Raw genomic sequence first — 27,754 nt, 5'->3', positions numbered from 1 at the left:
ATAGAGAGGAGGGCAGCCTGGTACAGAGAGGACAGAGAGGAGGGCAGCCTGGCACAGAGAGGACAGAGAGGAGGGCAGCCTGGCACAGAGAGGACAGAGAGGAGGGCAGCCTGGCACAGAGAGGATAGAGAGGAGGGCAGCCTGGCACAGAGAAGAGGGCAGCCTGGCACAGAGAGGATAGAGAGGAGGGCAGCCTGGCAGAGGTGGAGATATATACTTTGTGTTTTGTGTAGCAGAAGAGACAGTTCTAGAAGTAGTGTGTGTGTGTGGGGGGGGGGGTACTTTTAATCAGATATAATGTCTAGAAGAGGGGTCTGAGACCAGCCCAGATTGGGGTCATGCTTACACCTCCGTTTGTGGAGAGAGTTAGACAGACAGTGGCGGGTCATAGTATTGGACAAACAGTGGGGCGGCAGAAGGATGGACAGACAGTGGGGAGGCAGAGGGATGGACAGACAATGGGGAGGCAGAGGGTTGGACAGACAATGGGAGGTCATAGGGATGGACAGACAGTGGGGAGGCAGAGGGATGGACAGACAGTGGAGTGGCAGAGGGATGGACTAACAATGGGAGGTCATAGGGTTGGACAGACAATGGGAGGTCATAGGGTTGACAGACAGTTGGGAGTCAGAGGGATGGACAGACAGTGGGGAGGCAGAGGGATGGACAGACAATGGGAGCTCATAGGGTTGGACAGACAGTGGGGGAGGCAGAGGGATGGACAGACAGTGGGGAGGCAGAAGGATGGACAGACAGTGGGGAGGCAGAGGGATGGACAGACAGTGGGGAGGCAGAAGGATGGACAGACAGTGGGGAGGCAGAGGGATGGACAGACAGTGGGGAGGCAGAAGGATGGACAGACAATGGGAGGTCATAGGGATGGACAGACAGTGGGGAGGCAGAGGGATGGACAGACAGTAGGGTGGCAGAGGGATGGACTAACAATGGGAGGGTCATAGGGTTGGACAGACAATGGGAGGTCATAGGGTTGTACAGACATTTGGGAGTCAGAGGATGGACAGACAGTGGGGAGGCAGAGGGATGGTCAGACAGTGGGGAGGCAGAGGGATGGACAAACAATGGGGGGTCAGAGGGTTGGACAGTCAGTGGGTGGTCAGAGGGTTGGACAGTCAGTGGGTGGTCAGAGGGTTGACAGACAGTGGAGGGTCAGAGGGTTGGACAGACAGTGGGTGGTCAGAGGGTTGGACAGACAGTGGTGGGTCAGAGGGTTGGACAGTCAGTGGGTGGTCAGAGGGTTGGACAGTCAGTGGGTGGTCAGAGGGTTGGACAGACAGTGGGTGGTCAGAGGGTTAAACAGACAGTGGTAAGGCAGAGGGAAGGACAGACAGTTTTATTGATAGACAGGGGACACCCCATCCTGGTGAGAACTTCACCTTCAGATAGAGATTTATCGGCAAAGCTGATGAAATATTTTGGAAGCAGATCGAAGTCTGGCGGAGGAGAGTGCGATGTGACCAGGGTGGATGGACAGACATACTACGCCATCTTCCAGAATCAGGATGGTGAGTCCCATTATCTGCCCCCTGGATGACACCAACAATATAGTGTAACAATCTCTCACCAGTGTAAACTTCCCGACATGGCATATCAACTGGAGAAAAGGATTGAAAGCTGGAATATGACTGGTTGTTCTGTAATCCAGGTAAAGCAGTGGTTACATAATTACATAGTTAGTCTGGCTGAAAAAAAGACAAAAGTCCATCCAGTTCAACCAAAATAAATAAATGAATATTATAATCCTACACCCACAGTGGATCCAGAGGAAGGCAAAAAACCCAGCAAAGCACAATTCAATTTGCTCCTGCGGGGAAAAAATCCTTCCTGATCCCCCGAGAGGCAATCGGATATTCCCTGGATCAACGTTCCCTATAAATGTTATATCCAGTTATATTCTGTGTATCCAAGAAAGAATTCAGGACTTTTTTTAAAACAATCCACTGAGCTGGGAAGAACCAACTCTTGAGGGAGTCTATTTCCACATTGTGGTGTCACTGGTCCGGCAGAATGTTGGACACTCATACACAGAGGACAATGTCTATACTTTATTGAATACCGACAGCCAGTCGAGTCCTTGTTGAAACAGAGTGCAGCAGCCATGCCAAGTAGGAAGAACATGGTGCCCTCAGGACATTGGGATTATGTAAAGTGTTTGGACAACAGCACTTCCTTGGAGTTTTATTCAGTCCTTTTGAAAGTTTGTCCTACTTAGATAGCAGTTGGGTCACTCCAGCAGATCTTGGAGGTTGTGGCACAACATGGTGACTATAGGCAGCCAGGTCTGCAGATTGGTTGGTAGGCTGAAGCCAGAAGGTCCCTGAGCCTTGACTGTAAGTTCAGACAGGCCATGGAGTACAGCAGATTGATGAGGTTGAAGGTCCAAAGGCAGGAATGTGACCAAAACAAGCCAAGTGAAGGTCAACCAGAGGGCCAAGTTAATGATCACATTATAGGTCTGTATCAAGGTCTGTCAAGTCTCTGTATTGCAATGGCTTTCATCCCTTGAGGGAACAAAGGAACTCTCTCCACAGTAATATGGACCCTTTCAATAATTAAGGGTCATCTATTGTTATCAGAATTGGCCTTCTGGTTCTTAGCAGAGGATAGCAGGTATCTAAAACGCACTGACACTTTTTCCACCTATTGATCCACTCATCCATGCCAGCATCTAGGTGAAGGGCTCAGAGGAACTGTCCCAGCTGTCCCTGATAAAGTTGAATGAGAAGCTTCTTCACTTATGGTGCCTCCATTGCACTGGCAGAGCCTCATCTTTCCTATCCTCAGTTAGTCTTTGCAGATCCTCCTCTAGCTATCTTCACTGCCAACTATATGTGGTATTAAGAATATGGAAGAGTCATTGATGGACATATCAGTTGGGCCTATAGTTTACCCATGTGTGGAGCTCTGAATCCTTGGTGTTTCTCGATCTTGAACTGTCCCGTAGGGAAGGATGTATAACATCAAAGACTCATTTTGAGCCTTCCGCTGGTAATTCGTATTTACATTTTCATAGTTGTCATCATCCAAAATGGATTCAGATTATCCCCAGAACACAGAATTTTGGATAAGGGTTAAGATCCGGAATTGGTTCATAGAGCTTACCAGGATTGTTCCTTGGTTACCAAGAAATATAGTCGCACATCTCCTGTTGGTATATGTGAAGTTAAGTGTATTACCCAATATCATCACAAGTACAAGCAAATGGAGAGGATTAATAAGTGACATTGGGGTATCTTGTTACAAGACCCCAAATTAGGTCCCACCCTGGCTGATAAACCAGAGTTATCTACAGGAGAGCATGTAATGTCATAGTTGCCCCCAGTAGGATAAAACACCAAGCATCTCCCCCTTCGGGTTCACTTACCATGTTCTGCCAGTTGTTTGGTATGTATTGAAATAATAAGCCGAGGTGCAAAATGTGTCATTTTGTACAACATCGTCAAAAGAGTTTTAAGGACTCTTTTGCTAGAACATAACTTTTTAAAACTTTCTCTTCCTGTTCCACTGAATATGTGGTTTACAGTCTGTCTTGCCCCTGTGCTCTCCTGTACGTGGGCCACAAGATTCATACCGCAAGGGCCCGCTTTAGGGAACACAGGAGGCTTATTGAGGACGGTAGTGAAGATCAAAGTGTCCCCAGATATTTTCTTACAAAACACAGCAAGTCCTGGTGGAGGAGCGCAAGGTCCTACAAGCTGTATACTGACTACATCACATTGTAGCAAAGTGTCATTTCTTCAGTGTTGTCACATGGAAAGAAAATCAAATATTTACACAAATGTGAGGGGGGGGGGCTCACTTCTGGGAGATACTGTATATATAAGTACTGAGTACATATGCAGCTTCTACTTTTCAGAGGTGCGATATTGTTCTATGTACAATCCGTGTTTTATTGATTGCATGGAATATTCTCATTTTCTAATTTTTCGAGTTTCACCTGTATATATATATATACATTGTATACAGTCCGGGGGAGGGGGGGACTCACTTCTGGGAGATACTGTGTATATATATATATATATATACATTGTATACAGTCCGGGGGAGGGGGGGACTCACTTCTGGGAGATACTGTGTATATATATATATATATACATTGTATACAGTCCGGGGGAGGGGGGGACTCACTTCTGGGAGATACTGTGTATATATATATATATATACATTGTATACAGTCCGGGGGAGGGGGGGACTCACTTCTGGGAGATACTGTGTATATATATATACATTGTATACAGTCCGGGGGAGGGGGGGACTCACTTCTAAGAGATATATATATATACATTGTATACAGTCCGGGGGAGAGGGGACTCACTTCTGGGAGATACTGTATATATATATACATTGTATACAGTCCGGGGGAGGGGGACTCACTTCTGGGAGATATTTATATATATATATATACATTGTATACAGTCTGGGGGAGGGGGGACTCACTTCTGGGAGATACTGTATATATATATACATTGTATACAGTCCGGGGGAGGGGGGACTCACTTCTGGGAGATACTGTATATATATATATACATTGTATACAGTCCGGGGGAGGGGGGGACTCACTTCTGGGAGGTACTATATATATATATATATATACATTGTATACAGTCCGGAGGAGGGGGGACTCACTTCTGGGAGATACTGTATATATATATATATATATACATTGTATACAGTCCGGGGGAGGGGGGGACTCACTTCTGGGAGATATATATATATACATTGTATACAGTCCGGGGGAGGGGGACTCACTTCTGGGAGATATTTATATATATATACATTGTATACAGTCCGGGGGAGGGGGGACTCACTTCTGGGAGATACTGTATATATATATACATTGTATACAGTCCGGGGGAGGGGGGACTCACTTCTGGGAGATATTTATATATATATATATATACATTGTATACAGTCCGGGGGAGGGGGACTCACTTCTGGGAGATACTGTATATATATATATACATTGTATACAGTCCGGGGGAGGGGGGGCTCACTTCTGGGAGATACTGTATGTATATATACATTGTATACAGTCCGGGGGAGGGGGGGACTCACTTCTGGGAGATATATATATATATATACACACACATTGTATACAGTCCAGGGGAGGGGGACTCACTTCTGGGAGATACTGTATATATATATATATACATTGTATACAGTCCGGGGGAGGGGGGACTCACTTCTGGGAGATACTGTATGTATATATACATTGTATACAGTCCGGGGGAGGGGGGACTCACTTCTGGGAGGTACTATATATATATATATATATACATTGTATACAGTCCGGAGGAGGGGGGGCTCACTTCTGGGAGATATATATATTATATATATATATATACATTGTATACAGTCCGGGGGAGGGGGGGCTCACTTCTGGGAGATATATATATATATATATACATTGTATACAGTCCGGAGGAGGGGGGGACTCACTTCTGGGAGATATATATATATATACATTGTATACAGTCCGGGGGAGGGGGGGCTCACTTCTGGGAGATACTGTATATATATATATACATTGTATACAGTCCGGGGGAGGGGGGGCTCACTTCTGGGAGATACTGTGTATATATATATATTGTATTTTTATTTTTCATATAATGCACCTTATTATACCTATTAGTGTGTTTTTTAAAAAGTGCCAGGCGTGTATTTTTTTTTTTTTGTTATATGCCTTTTTTTACATCTCCCCACTGGTAGTATGAGAGGTTCTCATGAAGAACCACATACGTGTTTATATGTGTTTTTTCATATACTTATCTTTCTGTGTCTTTTTATTCATCTTTTTGATGATGAAGCATGTTGGAGGGAGCCTCGCCCTGTGTGACGTCACCATATTCTGGAGGGACGGCAGCCATCTTGTTGGTTTGAAGTTCTTGTGTTATAATGCTGGTTATCTTATATCCTGACGTGGAACATAAATACATTTGAAAAGTATATATTTATTTGTACACTATAAGTTGCCTTTTCTTTCTACTCCTTCCCTGACCATCAGATGGGAGTTTCTTCTATTTGGAAATCTTAAGTCCTCACTCACGCGGGACGTTTTTACAGCGGCTGTTTTTGGCTTTTGACGTTTTTTCCTACAGCTAGTAAACCCCCCCAGCATGTTCTCCTCAGTATCCATACACACAGAGACTGGAATCAACGTTTTTGGCTGGAAAAACCCCCCAGAACTTGCGGGATTCTAGAGGAGTGTTTTAGCTATACAAATGCTCTAACGCTAAAAAATGTGGTAAAACGCAATAAATTGCAGCAAACCAACGTTTTTGGACTTTTTTTTTACAACGGAAAAAAACACAAAAAAGCGGCAAAACGCCACAAATTGATAATACAAAACCAATAAAAAATGCTGAAAAACTCCCATTTTTAAGGTGACTTTAAACAGCTAACGTTACCTGAGTTATTAAAACACCCCCCTGTGTGGGTGGAGCCTAAGTGTGCTACATTAAAGCATTGTTTTTATCACACATTCATCTGGCGCCATGCTCTTTTCTTTTGCATGTCCATGGAGGGATTCCCCATAGCACCTCGCCCAGGATAGGGCGAGGTGCGTCCGGAATTGTTTGTGTTTCACTCTGTAGTGATCCCACTGAGCCACTCTGATGTGGATCTACTTTTGGACTATAATATATTTTGCACTGTTTATATTTATTTATATATTTTTATTTATACCTCTTTGTTTCCGTTGTAGTCTGTGAGCGCTGCATTTGGCTGCCTTGTTATTGTTTCAAGTACATATTTTACGTATTATCTACGTTAATTGACGGACATATCAGCTATGGAAGACATAAGCAGCTCAGCGGCCTCTGAGGGCGTGAGGCTCAGTACAGCTAGGGGCTTATTTCAGTAATTGAAAGTGTCCTTAGCAGGTTCCAGGCTGCCAGTGATACTTGTCATACCCCCCACACTCCTCTCCTGTACATACCGATCACTGTCACACCCCCCCACACTCCTCTCCTGTACATACCGATCACTGTCACACCCCCACACTCCTCTCCTGTACATACCGATCACTGTCACACCCTCCACACTCCTCTCCTGTACATACCAATCACTGTCACACCCCCCACACTCCTCTCCTGTACATACCGATCACTGTCACACCCTCCACACTCTTCTCCTGTACATACCAATCACTGTCACACCCCCCACACTCCTCTCCTGTACATACCGATCACTGTCACACCCCCCACACTCCTCTCCTGTACATACCGATCACTGTCACACCCCCCACACTCCTCTCCTGTACATACCGATCACTGTCACACCCTCCACACTCCTCTCCTGTACATACCGATCACTGTCACACCCCTCCACACTCCTCTCCTGTACATACCCATCACTGTCATACCTCCGTACTCCTCTCCTGTACATACCCATCACTGTCATACCTCCGTACTCCTCTCCTGTACATACCCATCACTGTCATACCTCCGTACTCCTCTCCTGTACATACCCATCACTGTCATATCCCCCCACACTCCTCTCCTGTACATACCGATCACTGTCATACCTCCACACTCCTCTCCTGTACATACCCATCACTGTCATATCCCCCCACACTCCTCTCCTGTACATACCGATCACTGTCATACCTCCACACTCCTCTCCTGTACATACCGATCACTGTCATATCCCCCCACACTCCTCTCCTGTACATACCGATCACTGTCATACCTCCGTACTCCTCTCCTGTACATACCCATCACTGTCATACCTCCACACTCCTCTCCTGTACATACCGATCACTGTCATATCCCCCCACACTCCTCTCCTGTACATACCGATCACTGTCATATCTCCACACTCCTCTCCTGTACATACCGATCACTGTCATATCCCCCCACACTCCTCTCCTGTACATACCGATCACTGTCATATCCCCCCACACTCCTCTCCTGTACATACCGATCACTGTCATACCCTCCACACTCCTCTCCTGTACATACCGATCACTGTCATACCTCCGTACTCCTCTCCTGTACATACCGATCACTGTCATATCCCCCCCCCACTCCTCTCCTGTACATACCGATCACTGTCATACCCCCACACTCCTCTCCTGTACATACCGATCACTGTCATACCCTCCACACTCCTCTCCTGTACATACCGATCACTGTCATACCCTCCACACTCCTCTCCTGTACATACCCATCACTGTCATACCTCCGTACTCCTCTCCTGTACATACCGATCACTGTCATACCTCCACACTCCTCTCCTGTACATACCGATCACTGTCATACCCTCCACACTCCTCTCCTGTACATACCCATCACTGTCATACCTCCGTACTCCTCTCCTGTACATATCGATCACTGTCATACCTCCACACTCCTCTCCTGTACATACCGATCACTGTCATACCCCCCACACTCCTCTCCTGTACACACCGATCACTGTCATACCCCCTGTCAGGGCTCCCAGGTATGACCAGAGGTGTGTGACTGAAGCAGGGAAACGCAGACCTCAGATATGTTATAAACAATATAATTTATTAACACTAACAGTACAAACATAAACGCAGTGCAATACTAAAACATAATACGGTGCAAACAAACCAAACCACCCACAGATAACAGTATATACAAGCAAGCGTCGTCAGGCAGGCCGGGTCAATATCAATTGGGCAGGTAGGTACAGGGGGAGCAAGCGGAGAATGGTCGGGGTCACAGGCCAGGTTCAGCAGGTAGCAAGCAGCATAGTACAGAGGGTCAGGCAGAGGGATGGTCCGGGTCACAAGCCAGGGATCAGAACAGGTAGCAAGCAGCGTAGTACAGAGGGTCAGACAGAGGGATGGTCAGGGTCACAAGCCAGGATCAGAGCAGGAGAAGTCAGCAAAGGAACAGAAACAGGATGCAGGACAGATACAGGGCCCAGGACAAACACAACACCAAGGCAGAGTCTGCAAGTCTGGCCATCCCTTAAATACACCAGTATCATCAGTTCCAGGTGTTAGCTGGCTGAAAGGTTGAGTCTCTGATTGCTGGGAGCACCCGCTGGCCAGCCCTGGTACTGCAGATCATAAGGCAGGTGAGTCCCACCATTGCTGGCCAGTCCATTCCTAACAGTACCCCCCCCCTCAAGGAGCGGCCTCAGGACGCTCCAAACAGTCCTAGCTGGGCAAAATGTCCCACCGCCCGGGTCTGGCAACTGGCGGGATATCAAAGACTGGCACACCGGGCAGGACTCCGGGCAGCGGCACACCGGGCTGGACTCCGGGCAGCGGCACATCGAGCAGAGGCACACCGGGCAGAGGCACATCGGGCAGAGGCACACCGGGCAGAGGCACATCGGGCAGAGGCACATCGGGCAGAGGCACATCGGGCAGAGGCACATCGGGCAGAACTCCGGGCAGAGGCACATCGGGCAGGACTCCGGGCAGAGGCACATCGGGCAGGACTCCGGGCAGAGGCACATCGGGCAGGACTCCGGGCAGAGGCACACCGGGCAGAGGCACATCAGGCAGGACTCCAGGCAGAGGCACATCGGGCAGGACTCCGGGCAGAGGCACATCGGGCAGGATTCCGGGCAGAGGCACATCGGGCAGGATTCCGGGCAGAGGCACATCGGGCAGGATTCCGGGCAGAGGCACATCGGATTACCAGGCGAAGCAGCAGGCAGCGGGCCACCAGGCGGAGCGGCAGGCACCGGGCCCCCGGGCGGGGCGACAGGCACCGGGCCCCCGGGCGGGGCGACAGGCACCGGGCCCCCGGGCGGGGCGACAGGCACCGGGCCCCCGGGCGGGGCGACAGGCACCGGGCCCCCGGGCGGGGCGACAGGCACCGGGCCCCCGGGCGGGGCGACAGGCACCGGGCCCCCGGGCGGGGCGACAGGCATCGTGCCCCCAGGCGGGGCGACAGGCATCGTGCCCCCAGGCGGGGCGGCGGGCGCCGGACCCCGAGGCGGAGCGGCGGGCGCCGGACCTCCAGATGGAGCGACAGGTCTCGGGCCCTCAGGCGGAGCGGCGGGCGCCGGACCCCCAGGTGGAGCGACAGGTCTCGGGCCCTCAGGCGGAGCGGCAGGCGCCAGACCCCCAGGCGGAGCGACAGGTCTCGGGCCCTCAGGCGGAGCGGCGGGCGCCGGACCCCCAGGAGGAGCGACAGGTCTCGGGCCCTCAGGCGGAGCGGCGGGCGCCGGACCCCCAGATGGAGCGACAGGTCTCGGGCCCTCAGGCGGAGCGGCGGGCGCCGGACCCCCAGGTGGAGCGACAGGTCTCGGGCCCTCAGGCGGAGCGGCGGGCGCCGGACCCCCAGGAGGAGCGACAGGTCTCGGGCCCTCAGGCGGAGCGGCGGGCGCCGGACCCCCAGGTGGAGCAACAGGTCTCGGGCCCTCAGGCGGAGCGGCGGGCGCCGGACCCCCAGGAGGAGCGACAGGTCTCGGGCCCTCAAGCGGAGTGGCAGGTGCCGGACCCCCAGGCGGAGCGACAGGTCTCGGGCCCTCAGGCGGAGCGACAGGTCTCGGGCCCCCAGGCGGGGCGGCGGGCGCCGGATCCCCAGGCGGAGCGGCGGGCGCTGGACCCCCAAGCGGAGCAACAGGTCTCGGGCCCCCAGGCGGAGCGGCGGGCACCGAGACACCAGGCACGACAGTGGGCTCCGAGTCAACTGGTATGACCGCAGGCACTGGGTCAGACATTGGATGGTCTGGCTGGACAGCGGGCATCGGGTCACCAGGCATCAGGTCATTTGGCTCGACAGCGGGCACCGCGTCATCTGGCAAGGCAGTGGGCTCCGAGTCAACTGGTATGACCGCGGGCACTGGGTCAGACATTGGGTCGTCTGACCGGACAGCGGGCATCGGGTCACCAGGCATCAAGTCATTTGGCTCGACAGCGAGCACCGCGTCATCTGGCAAGGCAGTGGGCTCCGAGTCAACTGGCATGACCGCGGGCACCGGGGCAGACATTGAATCGTCTGGCTGGACAGCGGGCATCGGGTCACCAGGCATCAGGTCATTTGGCTCGACCGCGGGCACCGCGTCATCTGGCAAGGCAGTGGGCTCCGAGTCAACTGGCATGACCGCAGGCACTGGGTCAGACATTGGATGGTCTGGCTGGACAGCGGGCATCGGGTCACCAGGCATCAGGTCATTTGGCTCGACAGCGGGCACCGCGTCATCTGGCAAGGCAGTGGGCTCCGAGTCAACTGGTATGACCGCGGGCACTGGGTCAGACATTGGATCGTCTGACTGGACAGCGGGCATCGGGTCACCAGGCATCAAGTCATTTGGCTCGACAGCGAGCACCGCGTCATCTGGCAAGGCAGTGGGCTCCGAGTCAACTGGCATGACCGCGGGCACCGGGGCAGACATTGAATCGTCTGGCTGGACAGCGGCATCGGGTCACCAGGCATCAGGTCATTTGGCTCGACAGCGAGCACCGCGTCATCTGGCAAGGCAGTGGGCTCCGAGTCAACTGGCATGACCGCGGGCACCGGGGCAGACATTGAATCGTCTGGCTGGACAGCGGGCATCGGGTCACCAGGCATCAGGTCATTTGGCTCGACAGCGGGCACCGCGTCATCTGGCAAGGCAGTGGTCTCCGAGTCAACAGGCACGACAGTGGGCACCGGGTCATCAGGTACCGGATTGTCTGGCTCGACAGCGGGCATCGGGTCATCAGGTATGACAGCGGACACTAGGTCATCAGGCATCAGGTCATTTGGCTTGCCAGCGGGCACCACGTCATTTGGCAAGGCAGTGGGCACCGAGTCACCAGGTACGACAGCGGGCTCTGAGTCAATTGGCACGACAGCGGGCACCGGATCATCTGGATCAACAGCGGGCATCGAGTCAACTGGCCTAATAGGATCGTCAGGCTGGATCAGTTCATCATGCTGGGTAGAGGCTTCAGGCCGAGTAGAGGCTTCAGGCCGAGTAGAGGCATCAGCTGCGTACAGGCATCAGTCTGAACCACGGAAGGCAGGCTCACCGGTTTGGATACTGGCAGGATGGTATTGGTTGGAAAGAATTTTCGCTTTTTTCTGGTTTTAACTACTGGAGCACTGCAAGTAAACGCAGGTCTGCAAACGAATGGAGCAGCTGGAGACAGAGAAGAACTGGAGGATGGAACAGGAGAGGGAGCAGTTGCTACAGAGGGCTTTTTTACAGGGTTAAAGGCAGGATAGGTGCAGCGAGTGGGAACAGGGGACTGACATGCGGTAGATAGCCAAGTATACTGGGCTGTAACTGGAGGAGCTGGTGGGAATACAGGAGAAGAGTTAGAAGCAGGACTGGGTCTTTGTAAGCTGACTGAGGCTGGGTGCAACAAGTCTGTCCATGTCTGCAGTATGGGTTGAACAAAGCTGAGCTTACACAAAGCCTGTCTGGTCAATGACTGCACTGCGTTTATACAATCTCTTAGTGTCTGTGGTGAACATGTGGAATAACGCTCCAGAAAGTAACCCACATCATCCTCTAATAACCACACCAGGGACTCTACCTGGTCTGCACTAAATGGCGGCAAAAATTCATCCCTGCATTCGGGGGAACCAGATGAAACCAACTCTGCACAAACCTCAATCAATGGCTGCACCTCAGAGAACTCTGTGCCCTGATCTACTAGAACATGAGCGAGCCGTATACATTCTAGCAGTTCATCCCGGGGATACTCCTTCAGAGTCTGATAAGCATACTCCCTGTCATCAAACACTAGCAGAGATAAATACACAACCTCATCCAGATCCATCCTTCCCAGCAACAAGCCAAGATGGCTTCCCTGTGCAGTCACTTCTGGTCAGGATTGGCCTTGGTGTAATGTCAGGGCTCCCAGGTATGACCAGAGGTGTGTGACTGAAGCAGGGAAACGCAGACCTCAGATATGTTATAAACAATATAATTTATTAACACTAACAATACAAACATAAACGCAGTGCAATACTAAAACATAACACAGTGCAAACAAACCAAACCAAACCACCCACAGATAACAGTACATACAAGCAAGCGTCGTCAGGCAGGCCGGGTCAATATCAATTGGGCAGGTAGGTACAGGGGGAGCAAGCGGAGAATGGTTGGGGTCACAAGCCAGGTTCAGCAGGTAGCAAGCAGCGTAGTACAGAGGGTCAGGCAGAGGGATGGTCAGGGTCACAAGCCAGGATCAGAGCAGGAGAAGTCAGCAAAGGAACAGAAACAGGATACAGGGCCCAGGACAAACACAACACCAAGGCAGAGTCTGCAAGTCTGGCCATCCCTTAAATACACCAGTATCATCAGTTCCAGGTGTTAGCTGGCTGAAAGGTTGAGTCTCTGATTGCTGGGAGCACCCGCTGGCCAGCCCTGGTACTGCAGATCATAAGGCAGGTGAGTCCCCACCATTGCTGGCCAGTCCATTCCTAACACCCCCCACACTCCTCTCCTGTACATACCAATCACTGTCATACCTCCACACTCCTCTCCTGCACATACCGATCACTGTCATACCTCCGTACTCCTCTCCTGTAACATACCCATCACTGTCATACCTCCGTACTCCTCTCCTATACATACCGATCACTGTCATACCTCCGTACTCCTCTCCTGTACATACCCATCACTGTCATACCTCCGTACTCCTCTCCTATACATACCGATCACTGTCATACCTCCACACTCCTCTCCTGTACATACTGATCACTGTCATATCCCCCCACACTCCTCTCCTGTACATACCGATCACTGTCATATCTCCACACTCCTCTCCTGTACATACCGATCACTGTCATATCCCCCACACTCCTCTCCTGTACATACCGATCACTGTCATACCCTCCACACTCCTCTCCTGTACATACCGATCACTGTCATACCTCCCACACTCCTCTCCTGTACATACCGATCACTGTCATACCTCCGTACTCCCCCCTGTACATACCAATCACTGTCATACCTCCCACACTCCTCTCCTGTACATACCGATCACTGTCATACCTCCGTACTCCCCTCCTGTACATACCAATCACTGTCATACCCTCCACACTCCTCTCCTGTACATACCGATCACTGTCATACCTCCACACTCCTCTCCTGTACATACCGATCACTGTCATACCCTCCACACTCCTTTCCTGTACATACCGATCACTGTCACACCCCCCCCACTCCTCTCCTGTACATACCGATCACTGTCACACCCTCCACACTCCTCTCCTGTACATACCGATCACTGTCATACCCCCCACACTCCTCTCCTGTACATACCGATCACTGTCATACCTCCACACTCCTCTCCTGTACATACCGATCACTGTCGCACCCCCCACACTCCTCTCCTGTACATACCGATCACTGTCACATCCCCCCCACTCCTCTTATGTACATACCGATCACTGTCACACCCCCCACACTCCTCTCCTGTACATACCGATCACTGTCGCACCCCCCCACACTCCTCTCCTGTAAATACCGATCACTGTCACACCCCACACACTCCTCTCCTGTACATACCGATCACTGTCATACCTCCACACTCCTCTCCTGTACATACCGATCACTGTCGCACCCCCCCACTCCTCTCATGTACATACCGATCACTGTCACACCCCCCACACTCCTCTCCTGCACATACCGATCACTGTCGCACCCCCCCACACTCCTCTCCTGTACATACCGATCACTGTCACATCCCCCCACTCCTCTCCTGTACATACCGATCACTGTCATACCTCCACACTCCTCTCCTGTACATACCGATCACTGTCATACCTCCACACTCCTCTCCTGTACATACCGATCACTGTCACACCCCCCACACTCCTCTCCTGCACATACCGATCACTGTCGCACCCCCCCACACTCCTCTCCTGTACATAACCGATCACTGTCACATCCCCCACACTCCTCTCCTGTACATACCGATCACTGTCATACCTCCACACTCCTCTCCTGTACATACCGATCACTGTCATACCCCCACACTCCTCTCCTGTACATACCGATCACTGTCATACCCCCACACTCCTCTCCTGTACATACCGATCACTGTCATACCTCCCACACTCCTCTCCTGTACATACCGATCACTGTCATACCCCCACACTCCTCTCCTGTACATACCGATCACTGTCACACCCTCCACACTCCTCTCCTGTACATACCGATCACTGTCACACCCTCCACACTCCTCTCCTGTACATACCGATCACTGTCACACCCCCCCCCACTCCTCTCCTTTACATACCGATCACTGTCACCCCCCCCCCCACACTCCTCTCCTGTACACACCGATCACTGTCATACCTCCACACTCCTCTCCTGTACATGCCGGTCACTGTCACCCCCCCCCCCACACACTCCTCTCCTGTACATACCGATCACTGTCATACCCCCCACACTCCTCTCCTGTACATACCGATCACTGTCATACCTCCACAGTCCTCTCCTGTACACACCGATCACTGTCATACCTCACACTCCTCTCCTGTACATACCGATCACTGTCACCCCCCCCCACACTCCTCTCCTGTACACACCGATCACTGTCATACCTCCACACTCCTCTCCTGTACATGCCGGTCACTGTCACCCCCCCCACACTCCTCTCCTGTACATACTGATCACTGTCACACCCTCCACACTCCTCTCCTGTACATACCGATCACTGTCATACCCCCCACACTCCTCTCCTGTACATACCGATCACTGTCATACCTCCACAGTCCTCTCCTGTACACACCGATCACTGTCATACCCCCCACACTCCTCTCCTGTACATACTGATCACTGTCATACCTCCGTACTCCTCTCCTGTACATACCCATCACTGTCATACCCCCCACACTCCTCTCCTGTACATACCGATCACTGTCATACCTCCGTACTCCTCTCCTGTACATACCCATCACTGTCATACCCCCCACACTCCTCTCCTGTACATACCGATCACTGTCATGCCTCCAAACTCCTCTCCTGTACACACCGATCACTGTCAAACCATCCACGCTTCTCTCCCACACTGGGTTTTACCAAACCATGAGGAAGCTGAAAAGCTCTTGAACCTCCTGGGTGAGAACCCTTGGTGACACAATACCCTTCGTATTCCATGATAGGGCACCTTATGGTCACATGACACATTGGTAGTCAGTGGAGAAGTGTACAGAGAGAAGGTGGATGCAAAGCTGGAGTGGAAGCACTGTCCCCTCTGAAGGAAGGGGATCCCAGGAGGCCCAAGGTCTGGAGAAGACATGACCATGGACTTTATTAGGTGTGCACCACAGCAACCCTTCCTGAATCGTGTTCATGATACGTCATCCTATCTGCCATATCTGGGGAATTAGTCTCCTTCAGTCTGGACTCCAGTATCACGGTTCTCCCAGTTTTGCTCGGCAACTGAATGCTGGGAACCCATTTCAGAATGTTCAGTAGAGCTTATGAAGAGCCTCTACAAAGCCTCATTATTGTCCATGTGCCCAAGTGCAAAGGTCAGGCAATGTGATAAAAGATCATTACAACGCACAGCCGACGGAAAGCTAAGTATAGTGCAGAGCTGAGGAAATACTAACTGGTTGGCTTATAGGCTGGTGGTGGTTAGGGAAATGGTCGCCCTCCTGGTGGTGTGAAAAGAACTGCCCGTCAGCTTGTCATGCACCAGATGGCTTGGACCCTCATGTCTTTTGGGCCTCAGGAACTACAGAGCCTTAACCTCATGGTAAGTTAGAGGTCCCTTCATGCGTGCTCCAGGCATGTGTGGAGTTGCCATGGATGTGGATCAGGGGGTGGAGTGCGGAAGGTCTAGGACCCATCATCGTGCATATGTGTAGTTGATCTAGGGGCCCGCACTGAGCGCCAGGACTGGTTCATAGGTCAGTGTAACAGTCAGTGCTAAGGTTACGGTTTCACTTCAGGGCCCCAGCTGGGAGAGTTTGGCCATGTGGATAGGTTAGGGGAAATCTACAAGTAATGAAGTGCTCTGCTACATTGGTGGTCAGTGGAGAAGAGTGCTGATGTATTTGGGTTCGGTGGAGAACTATGACGATACATTGGGGGTCAGTGGAGAACTATGATGATACATTGGGGGTCAGTGGAGAACTATGATGATACATTGGGGGTCAGTGGAGAACTATGATGATACATTGGGGGTCAGTGTAGAACTATGATGATACAGTGGGGGTCAGTGGGGAACTATGGTGATACATTGGGGGTCAGTGGGGAACTATGATGATACACTGGGGGTCAATGGGGAACTATGATGATACATTGGGGGTCAGTGGAGAACTATGATACATTGGGGTCAGTAGAGAACTATGATGATACATTGGGGGTCAGTGGAGAACTATGATACATTGGGGTCAGTAGAAAACTATGATGATACATTGGGGGTCAGTGGGGAACTATGATGATACATTGGGGGTCAGTGGGGAACTATGATGATACATTGGGGGTCCTTGGAGAACTATAATGATACATTGGGGGTCAGTGGAGAACTATGATGATACATTGGGGGTCAGTGTAGAACTATGATGATACAGTGGGGGTCAGTGGGGAACTATGGTGATACATTGGGGGTCAGTGGGGAACTATGGTGATACATTGGGGGTCAGTGGGGAACTATGGTGATACATTGGGGGTCAGTGGGGAACTATGATGATACATTGGGGGTCAATGGAGAACAATGATACATTGGGGTCAGTAGAGAACTATGATGATACATTGGGGGTCAGTGGAGAACTATGATGATACACTGGGGGTCAGTGGAGAACTATGATGATACACTGGGGGTCAGTGGAGAACTATGATGATACATTGGGGTCAGTGGAGAACTATGATGATACATTGGGGTCAGTGGAGAACTATGATGATACATTGGGGTCAGTAGAGAACTATGATGATACATTGGGGTCAGTGGAGAACTATGATGATACGTTGGGGGTCAGTAGAGAACTATGATGATACGTTGGGGGTCAGTGGGGAACTATGATGATACGTTGGGGGTCAGTGGGGAACTATGATGATACATTGGGGGTCAGTGGAGAACTATGATGATACATTGGGGGTCAGTGGAGAACTATGATGATACATTGGGGGTCAGTGGAGAACTATGATGATACAGTGGGGGTCAGTGGAGAACTATGATGATACATTGGGGGTCAGTGGAGAACTATGATGATACATTGGGGGTCAGTGGAGAACTATGATGATACAGTGGGGGTCAGTGGGGAACTATGATGATACATTGGGGGTCAGTGGAGAACTATGATGATACATTGGGGGTCAGTGGGGAACAATGATGATACATTGGGGAACAATGATGATACATTGGGAGTCAGTGGGGAACAATGATGATACATTGGGGGTAAGTGGAGAACTATGATGATACATTGGGGGTCAGTGGAGAACTATGATGATACATTGGGGGTCAGTGGAGAACTATGATGATACATTTGGGGTCAGTGGAGAACTATGATGATACATTGGGGGTCAGTGGAGAACTATGATGATACATTTGGGGTCAGTGGAGAACTATGATGATACATTGGGGGTCAGTGGAGAACTATGATGATACATTTGGGGTCAGTGGAGAACTATGATGATACATTGGGGGTCAGTGGGGAACAATGATGATACATTGGGGGTCAGTGGAGAACTATGATGATACATTGGGGGTCAGTGGAGAACTATGATTTTACATTGGGGGTCATTGAAGAACTATGATGATACAGTGGGGAACTATGATGATACATTGGGGGTCAGTGGGGAACTATGATGATACATTGGGAACTATGATGATACACTGGGGGTCAGTGGAGAATTATGATGATACATTGGGGGTCAGTGGAGAATTATGATGATACATTGGGGGTCAGTGGGGAACTATGATGATACACTGGGGGTCAGTGGAGAATTATGATGATACATTGGGGGTCAGTGGAGAACTATGATGATACATTGGGGAACTATGATGATACATTTGGGGTCAGTGGAGAACTATGATGATACATTGGGGGTCAGTGGAGAACTATGATGATACATTGGGGTCAGTGGAGAACTATGATGATACATTGGGGTCAGTGGAGAACTATGATGATACATTGGGGGTCAGTGGAGAACTATGATGATACATTGGGGGTCATTGGAGAATTATGATGATACAGGGGGGGTTAGTGGAGAAGTGATCAGTAATGGGATGGTAGAACAGCCTGATCACCTCCTGTCATTGGTGCACTCTTAGCTGGTTGCCTACTTCACCAATATTCTTTCCTTCACACAGATCAGAGAAGAGTTCTGGGAAAAGGAAATCATATTATAGAATACACCATGTCTGTGACCGTTCAGGATATTGAAAGAAAAGATCTTGCCAGGATCCGCCAATTGTCCAGAAATGAAGAGAGACTGAAGATGCAGCACCGGGCTGTCAGAATTTCCCGAATCGATATGAGGACGGAGATCCCAGTAGACACCAGACACATGGATATCCTGAGGAAATTAAAGCACAAGGAGATCTCTGAGATCAAGAAGAAGTACAATGTGGAAATGGAAGAACGTAGGAAAAATGGCAGCTCACTTGTCACATTCAGAACTATGAATGCCCCTCCTGACCTTTCACCCCACGCTTCTCACAGCTTCATCACTCTTCTGCAGAAAACTTTCTTTAATATTGAAAAAAAAGAAATCAGCTTGAGGCCGGAATTCCAGAAAGATATCGCTATACTGCAAAAACAGCTGATGATGGCAGGAATAGACATTGTGATGGAATGTTCCAGAGGCACTGTGATCCTCATCGGCCATCCAGTCCATGTTGCTTTTGCTGTTGAGAAACTCAAAGGCAGCCATAATCCAGGAAGAGGTCAAACAAGAGCTATCTCAGGAGATCCATTGGGCACCAACAGTTCCTCAGCTGCTGCACAGAAAGAAGAAGAACCAGACATGTGTCCTATCTGCCTGTGTGAGATAGAAGATAAGGAGATATTAGAGAAGTGTAAGCATGCGTACTGCAAGGCCTGTCTTCGGGAACTCATGGCCCGTAAGCCGGTGTGTGCGATATGTGGAGTCTCATATGGGACAGTCAGAGGAAACCAGCCAGATGGAAGTATGAGTGAGATAAGACACAGAAACTCCTTACCGGGATATCCTGGATGTGGAACCATAGAGATTTACTATAACATCCCAGGGGGCATCCAGAAGGTGAGTGCAGACCTCAGAATAATGACAGAAAGACTTCTCCTAAGCTGTCCTCAGCACTGACAGGGTTGGATTCTCTTGAGCTGTCCTCAGCACTGACAGGGTTGGATTCTCTTGAGCTGTCCTCAGCACTGACAGGGTTGGATTCTCTTGAGCTGTCCTCATCAGTGACAGGGTTGGATTCTCCTGACATGTCCTCAGCAGTGACAGGTTTGGATTCTCTTGAGATGTCCTCAGCAGTGACAGGGTTGGATTCTCTTGAGATGTCCTCAGCAGTGACAGGGTTGGATTCTCTTGAGATGTCCTCAGCAGTGACAGGGTTGAATTCTCTTGAGATGCCCTCCACATTAAGAGCATTGGATTCTCCCGAGATGTCCTCAGCATGGACAGGTTTGGATTCTTCTGAGATTTCCTCAGCAGTGACAGGGTTGGATTTTCCTAAGATGTCCTCAGCAGTGAGAGGGTTGGATCTTTCTGAGATGACCTCAGCAGTAACAGGGATGGATTCTCTTGAGATGCCCTAAGAAGTGACAGGTTTGGATTCTCCTGAGATGTTCTCAGCAGTGACAGGGTTGGATTCTCTTGAGATGTCCTCAGCATTAACAGGGTTGGATTCCCCAGAGATGTCCTCAGCACTGACAAGGCTGGATTCTCTTGAGATGAAATCAGCACTGACAGCATTGGATACTCTTGAGGTGTCCTCAGCAGTGACAGGGTTATATTCTCTTGAGATGTCCTCAGCACTAACAGAGTTGGATCTTCCATGGCTGTCAGGGTCCTGGACATGAAGAACCAGCTTATTATGTTATTGCCCCATGCTGAATACATGGCAGAAGCAGCTCTGACATACCCCAGACATCCAGCACTCAGAGCCATCTGGGCACTTTATATTCTTTTCCAATAATTAGAAAGTAAAGGAATATAGCAATAATGAACGTCCTGCAGGAAATCTCAGAATATTTTATACTTATTTGTAACATTGTAATCATTATCATCAGATGTCATTATTCAGAATCCTCCTGTCTGGCTGTACAGCCTTTTATACCACCAACATCCTGAATATCTCCAGTTCTGGTCCCTTCCTGGGACACTATTGTTTAGATTATACACTATATTGGCAAAAGTTTTGAGCCGCTTACCTTTCCACGCCCATGAACTGCAATGGCATCCCAGTCTTAGTCCGTAGGGTTCAATATTGAGTTGGCCCCGCCCTTTCCACACACATGACCTTTAATGGCCCCCAGTCTTAGTCCGTAGGGTTCAGTATTGAGTTGGCCCCGCCCTTTGCAGCTATAACAGCTTCAACTCTTCTGGGAAGGCCATCCACAAGGTTTAGGAGGGTGTCTATGGGAAGGTTGGACCATTCTTCCAGAAGCACATTTGTCAGGTCAGGCACTGATGTCGGGGGAGGAGGCCTGGCTCGCAGTCTCCGCTCTAATTCATCCCAAAGGTGTTCTATGGGGTTGAGGTCAGGACTCTGTGCAGGACAGTCAAGTTCCTCAACCCCAAACTGGCTCCTCCATGGCTTTATGGACCTTGCTTTGTGCACTGGTGTGCAGTCATGTTGGAACAGGAAGGGGCCATCCCCAAACTCTTCCCACAAAGTTGGGAGCATGAAATTGTCCAAAATGTCACCTTAAGAGTTCCCTTCACTGGAATTAGGGGGCCAAGCCCAACCCCTGAAAAACAACCCTACAGAATAATCCCCCCTCCACCAAACTTTACAATTGGCACAATGCAGTCAGGTAAGTACCGTTCTCCTGGTCACCGCCAAACAGACATGTCCATCGGATTGCCAGACAGAGAAGCGTGATTGGTCACTCCAGAGAACACGCCTCCACTGCTCTAGTCCAGAGACTAGAGTCCACTGTTGTTGGGCCTCTGAAGGCCACACCAAGTTTGGAGGTCTTTAGCTATTGACTCTGCAGACAGTTGGTGACTTCTGCGCACTGTGCGCTTCAGCATGTGCTGACCCCGCCCTGTCATGTGACGTGGCCTACCACTTGGTGGCTGAGTGGCTGTTGTTCCCAGTGGCTTCCACTTTGTTATAATCCCACTAACAGTTGAGCGTGGAATATTTAGTAGCCAGGAAATGTCACGGATGGACTTATTGCCCAGGTGACCACCTATCACGGGACCACGCTTGGAGTCACTGAGCTCCTGAGAGCGACCCATTCTTTCACCAATGTTTGTAGAAGCAGTCTGCATGCCTAGGGGCTTGATTGTATACACCTGTGTCCATGGAGGGGATTGGAACACCTGAATCACATGATATGGAGGGGATTGGAACACCTGAATCACATGATTGGGAGGGGATTGGAACACCTGAATCACATGATATGGAGGGGATTGGAACACCTGAATCACATGATATGGAGGGGATTGGAACACCTGAATCACATGATTGGGAGGGGATTGGAACACCTGAATCACATGATTGGGAGGGGATTGGAAAACCTGAATCACATGATTGGGAGGGGATTGGAACACCTGAATCACATGATTGGGAGGGGATTGGAACACCTGAATCACATGATATGGAGGGGATTGGGACACCTGAATCACATGATATGAAGGGGATTGGAACACCGGAATCACATGATATGGAGGGGATTGGAACACCTGAATCACATGATTGGGAGGGGATTGGAACACCTGAATCACATGATATGGAGGGGATTGGAACACCTGAATCACATGATTTGGAGGATGGGTCCAATACTCTTGGCAATATAGTGTATATGTAGTATTATGGTGGTCCTTCCATAGCACACCCTGTGGGGGCTGTCGGTCACTGCTATACACAGGCTGATGTCTGAATACAGGAGGTGTGCAGGACTCCCACCTCCCTTCTCATGACTCCCATTATCTCATTATCCAGGAGAATCATCCTCGACCTGGAAGACATTTCTCGGGTACAAGACGTACGGCTTATTTACCGGATAACAAGGAGGGGAGAGACATCCTGCGCCTGCTGAGAAAAGCCTTTGATCAGAAACTAATCTTCACCGTTGGAGAGTCTCGTACAACCGGAGCCACCGACACCGTCACCTGGAATGATGTCCACCATAAAACCAGTGTGACCGGGGGACCTCAAGGGTAAGATAGATACATATCATATACAGAGAAGGGGTGTATATGTAATATATATTGTGGGGTGGGGGGGGGGTTATGTGCATTATATACAGGGGGTGTATGTGTGTTATATATAGGAAGGGGGGCTGTAAGAGGGGCTTCATGATTGGCTGTATTTGGCACCAGGAGCACAAGTCCCTACCCCCGTTCATGTCCTGCTAGAACACTGTCCCCCCTTGGTGTGGCTAAACCCTCCACCTTATTGTACCCCACTCCATGCCAGAGGCCTCCACACAACATTCCTGGCCATAGACCTTTATATCCCTGAGGAAGGAGTGGCCACACATAGGAGAATTGCTGCACTTTACTGATGGTACTCAATCTACGGCATTACAGTCACATCACAAGGACATACATTCCAGAGTCACCTGACATACACAGCCAATCGCATTTAGTGGACAGTTCGCAGTAGTCACAAGTAAAAGCATGTGTGGCACCTCAGCAGCCATCACCCTTACAGTCTCTCCTACACCCGGGGTCATTAGTACTCACAGGACTGGGCTCTCTATAGTCACCTCCTCCATAAGTACACCTGTCTAGCTGGCTGCTCCTGGGTTCAGGTCTACTCCTCCTGGCCTCCTGCTCTGTCCAGGGTCAATGTGTGCTGGTTACATGCACATAGGTGCCCCAAAATGTGTCTGTGCGCCTCCCTACCTGATTTATGTGTGCATGGTGACTCCCCCCTGACATCACTGCCGAAGGGCTCTACCAAAAAATGGGCCCAGCACCTGATGACACCTTCTGCTGATACTATTCTGGTACAGAGACACCTAGTGGCAAGGTAGCTGACTGCAGCTGTCTACAGGGGGTATATGTGTTCTTTACAGAGGGGGTGTGTATGTGTTATATACAGGGAGGGGGTATGTATGTTATATGTGGGGGGGGTATGTATATGTGTGCTATATACAGGGAGGGGGTATATATGGTATATGTGGGGGGAGGTATATATATGTGTGTTATATACAGGGTGGGGGTATATACATTATATTCCCCCAAGTATTGGGCAGCTGGCCTTTCCACACACATGACCTTTAATGGCCCCCCAGTATTAGTCCCTAGGGTTCAATATTGAGTTGGCCCCGCCCTTTCCACGCACATGACCTTTAATGGCCCCCCCCAGTCTTAGTCCCTAGGGTTCAATATTGAGTTGGCCCCGCCCTTTCCACGCACATGACCTTTAATGGCCCCCCCCAGTCTTAGTTCGTAGGGTTCAACATTGAGTTGGCCCCGCCCTTTGCAGCTATAACAGCTTCAACTCTTCTGGGAAGGCCGTCCACAAGGTTTAGGAGGGTGTCTATGGGAAGGTTGGACCATTCTTCCAGAAGCACATTTGTCAGGTCAGGCACTGATGTCGGGGGAGGAGGCCTGGCTCGCAGTCTCCGCTCTAATTCATCCCAAAGGTGTTCTATGGGGTTGAGGTCAGGACTCTGTGCAGGACAGTCAAGTTCCTCCACCCCAAACTGACTCCTCCATGTCTTTATGGACCTTGCTTTGTGCACTGGTGGGCAGTCATGTTGGAACAGGAAGGGGCCATCTCCAAACTCCTCCCACAAAGTTGGGAGCATGAAATTGTCCAAAATGTCACCTTAAGAGTTCCCTTCACTGGAACTAGGGGGCCAAGCCCAACCCCTGAAAAACACCCCCACACCATAATCCCCCCTCCACCAAACTTTACAATTGGCACAATACAGTCAGGCAAGTATTGTTCTCCTGGCAACCGCCAAACCCAGACACGTCCATCGGATTGCCAGACAGAGAAGCGTGATTGGTCACTCCAGAGAACACGACTCCTCTGCTCTAGAGTCCAGTGGCAATGTGCTTTACACCACGGCATCCGACGCTTTGCATTGCAATTGGTGATGGAAGGCTTGGATGCAGCTGCTCGGCCATGGAAACCCATTCCATGAAGCTCTCTACGCACTGTTGTTGGGCTCATCTGAAGGCCACACCAAGTTTGGAGGTCTTTAGCTATTGGCTCTGCAGACAGTTGGCGACTTCTGCGCACTGTGCGCTTCAGCATGTGCTGACCCCGCCCTGTCATGTGACGTGGCCTACCACTTGGTGGCTGAGTGGCTGTTGTTCCCAGTGGCTTCCACTTTGTTATAATCCCACTAACAGTTGAGCGTGGAATATTTAGTAGCCAGGAAATGTCACGGATGGACTTATTGCCCAGGTGGCCACCTATCACGGGACCACGCTTGGATTCACTGAGCTCCTGACAGCGACCCATTCTTTCACCAATGTTTGTAGAAGCCGTCTGCATGCCTAGGGGCGTGATTGTATACACCTGTGTCCATGGAGGGGATTGGAACACCTGAATCACATGATATGGAGGGGATTGGAGCACCTGAATCACGTGATATGGAGGGGATTGGAACACTGAAATCACATGATATGGAGGGGATTGGAACACCTGAATCACATGATTGGGAGGGGATTGGAACACCTGAATCACATGATATGGAGGGGATTGGAACACCTGAATCACATGATTGGGAGGGCGGGGACAATACTTGGGACAATATAGTGTATGTGTTATATGTGTGTGGGGGGTGTATGTATCCGTGTGTTATATACAGGGTGGGGGTATATATATGTTATATGTGGGGGGCGGTGTATGTGTGTTATATACAGAGGGTGGGGGGTATGTGTGTTATATACAGAGGGCGGGGGGTGTATGTGTGTTATATACAGAGGGTGGGGGGTGTATGTGTGTTATATACAGAGGGCGGGGGGGTATGTGTGGGTATATACAGAGGGTGGGGTGTATGTGTGTTATATACAGAGGGTGGGGGGTATGTGTGTTATATACAGAGGGCGGGGGGGTATGTGTGTTATATACAGAGGGCGGGGGTGTATGTGTGTTATATACAGAGGGTGGGGGGTATGTGTGTTATATACAGAGGGTGGGGTGTATGTGTGTTATATACAGAGGGTGGGCGGTGTATGTGTGTTATATACAGAGGGTGGGCGGTGTATGTGTGTTATATACAGAGGGTGGGGGGTGTATGTGTGTTATATACAGAGGGCGGGGGGGTATGTGTGGGTATATACAGAGGGTGGGGTGTATGTGTGTTATATACAGAGGGTGGGGGGTATGTGTGTTATATACAGAGGGTGGGGGGTATGTGTGTTATATACAGAGGGTGGGCGGTGTATGTGTGTTATATACAGGGGGTGGGGGGGTATGTGTGTTATATAGAGAGGGTGGGGGGTATGTATATACAGAGGTGATTGGCCAGTACTGAACAGTTGATTCCTTTCCTCTCAAAGGTTTGGTTACCCGGATCCGGATTATCTGCGCCGTGTGCGGGAGGAGCTGAGAGCGAAGGGAATCGAGTGAATATCCCGGAGTCGGGTGTGTCTCCTCCCTGATGAATGAAGATTGGACATTGGAGGGCGGAGTCGGGTGTGTCTCCTCCCTGATGAATGAAGATTGGACATTGGAGGGCGGAGTCGGGTGTGTCTCCTCCCTGATGAATGAAGATTGGGGGTGGAGTCGGGTGTGGCTGCGATGATCGTGTCTTCCAATCACTTTGTGTTCTGTATTTGGAAGCATGATAGTATCTTTCTTATTTCGAATCAATCACTGAAATGTGTGTGTGGAGGGGAGGGGGGGGGGGGGAGGGAGGGGTCAGGTCTTCATCAGGGGGATCCTCTGGGAATGTCGTCCTATAAATGATGGCGACGCTGTGACTGATATCAGACGTGTAATAAATCGGTCATATCATTGTCTGATTCATTATAAAGTAATAAAAATGACAAATCTGAGGAGAGTTCACATGGAGCCTCGGTGGAGATGACATTCTACTGGACATCGATCCCGGGGAGAGATCGGGGGGGGGGGGGGGGTGCATGGGGGCGACTGGCTGGGATTTGCACACCAGACACAACTATCAGAGTGGTTTCTATTATAAGATATTTTCGGGGTTTTTTGTATTTGGTTTTTATTTAGTGTTTGTGGGGGGAGGGGCAATGCATAGAGAGCATTCATAAAGTATTCAGACCCCCTTCACGTTCCTCAATGTTGTTATGTTACAGCCGGTGTAACGGAACCGGACCCCGACTGCACTGGAGTATTTCCGTTAGACTCCCGCTTCCCTGTCCGAACACAGATCCACGGACACCACCGCTGACCATACAGGACGAGACACACTAGTCTTGATGGATTCCAGGAGATAGACTGCTTTATTTTAACACAAACACAAGATATATACACAGGGCGGGGAAATACAACCAGTAACAGGAAACACATCAGCAGGCTGTCCCATCAGGGGGAAGGGCTGCCGGAAACACCCCCCACCAAGCCAGTACAAACACATACATCCCATAATAGTTTGCTCCCAAGCAAGACACACAATAGAACAATGGGATGCAGCCGCATGGCAGAGAACAATGAACAACCCCCCCACCCCAATATTAGAACATTCCACCCTGCACCCCTAACAGGCACAGGGTGACTTACACATAATAGGGATATGGGGAGCTGAGACAG

At 50.4% G+C, this 27,754-nt stretch overlaps 1 protein-coding gene across 1 annotated transcript; it reads left to right on the top strand.

The window, feature by feature from the left end:
- Positions 1–1,187: 1,187 nt before the first annotated feature.
- On the top strand, positions 1,188–26,877 carry LOC149437074 (E3 ubiquitin-protein ligase DTX3L-like). The gene is made up of 4 exons (XM_089661162.1): positions 1,188–1,523; positions 19,214–20,127; positions 23,006–23,223; positions 26,533–26,877. Exons 1-4 carry the CDS (start codon positions 1,424–1,426, stop codon positions 26,600–26,602), a joined length of 1,302 nt encoding a protein of 433 aa, XP_089517288.1. The 5' UTR covers positions 1,188–1,423; the 3' UTR covers positions 26,603–26,877.
- The last annotated feature ends 877 nt before the right edge of the window (positions 26,878–27,754 follow it).

Source organism: Staurois parvus, unplaced genomic scaffold (genome assembly GCF_062004578.1).
Source record: "Staurois parvus isolate SC_StPar_1 unplaced genomic scaffold, SC_StPar_1.0 ptg001318l, whole genome shotgun sequence".
NCBI lineage: Eukaryota > Metazoa > Chordata > Amphibia > Anura > Ranidae > Staurois > Staurois parvus.
This window is presented reverse-complemented; position numbering and strand designations above follow the sequence as displayed.

Coding starts and splice junctions, on each gene's coding strand:
- LOC149437074 (XM_089661162.1), top strand. CDS start 1,424: ATGAAATATTTTGGAAGCAGATCGAAGTCTGGCGGAGGAGAGTGCGAT. Junction 1,524..19,213: donor CATCTTCCAGAATCAGGATG/GTGAGTCCCATT, acceptor TCCTTCACACAG/ATCAGAGAAGAGTTCTGGGA. Junction 20,128..23,005: donor TCCCAGGGGGCATCCAGAAG/GTGAGTGCAGAC, acceptor CTCATTATCCAG/GAGAATCATCCTCGACCTGG.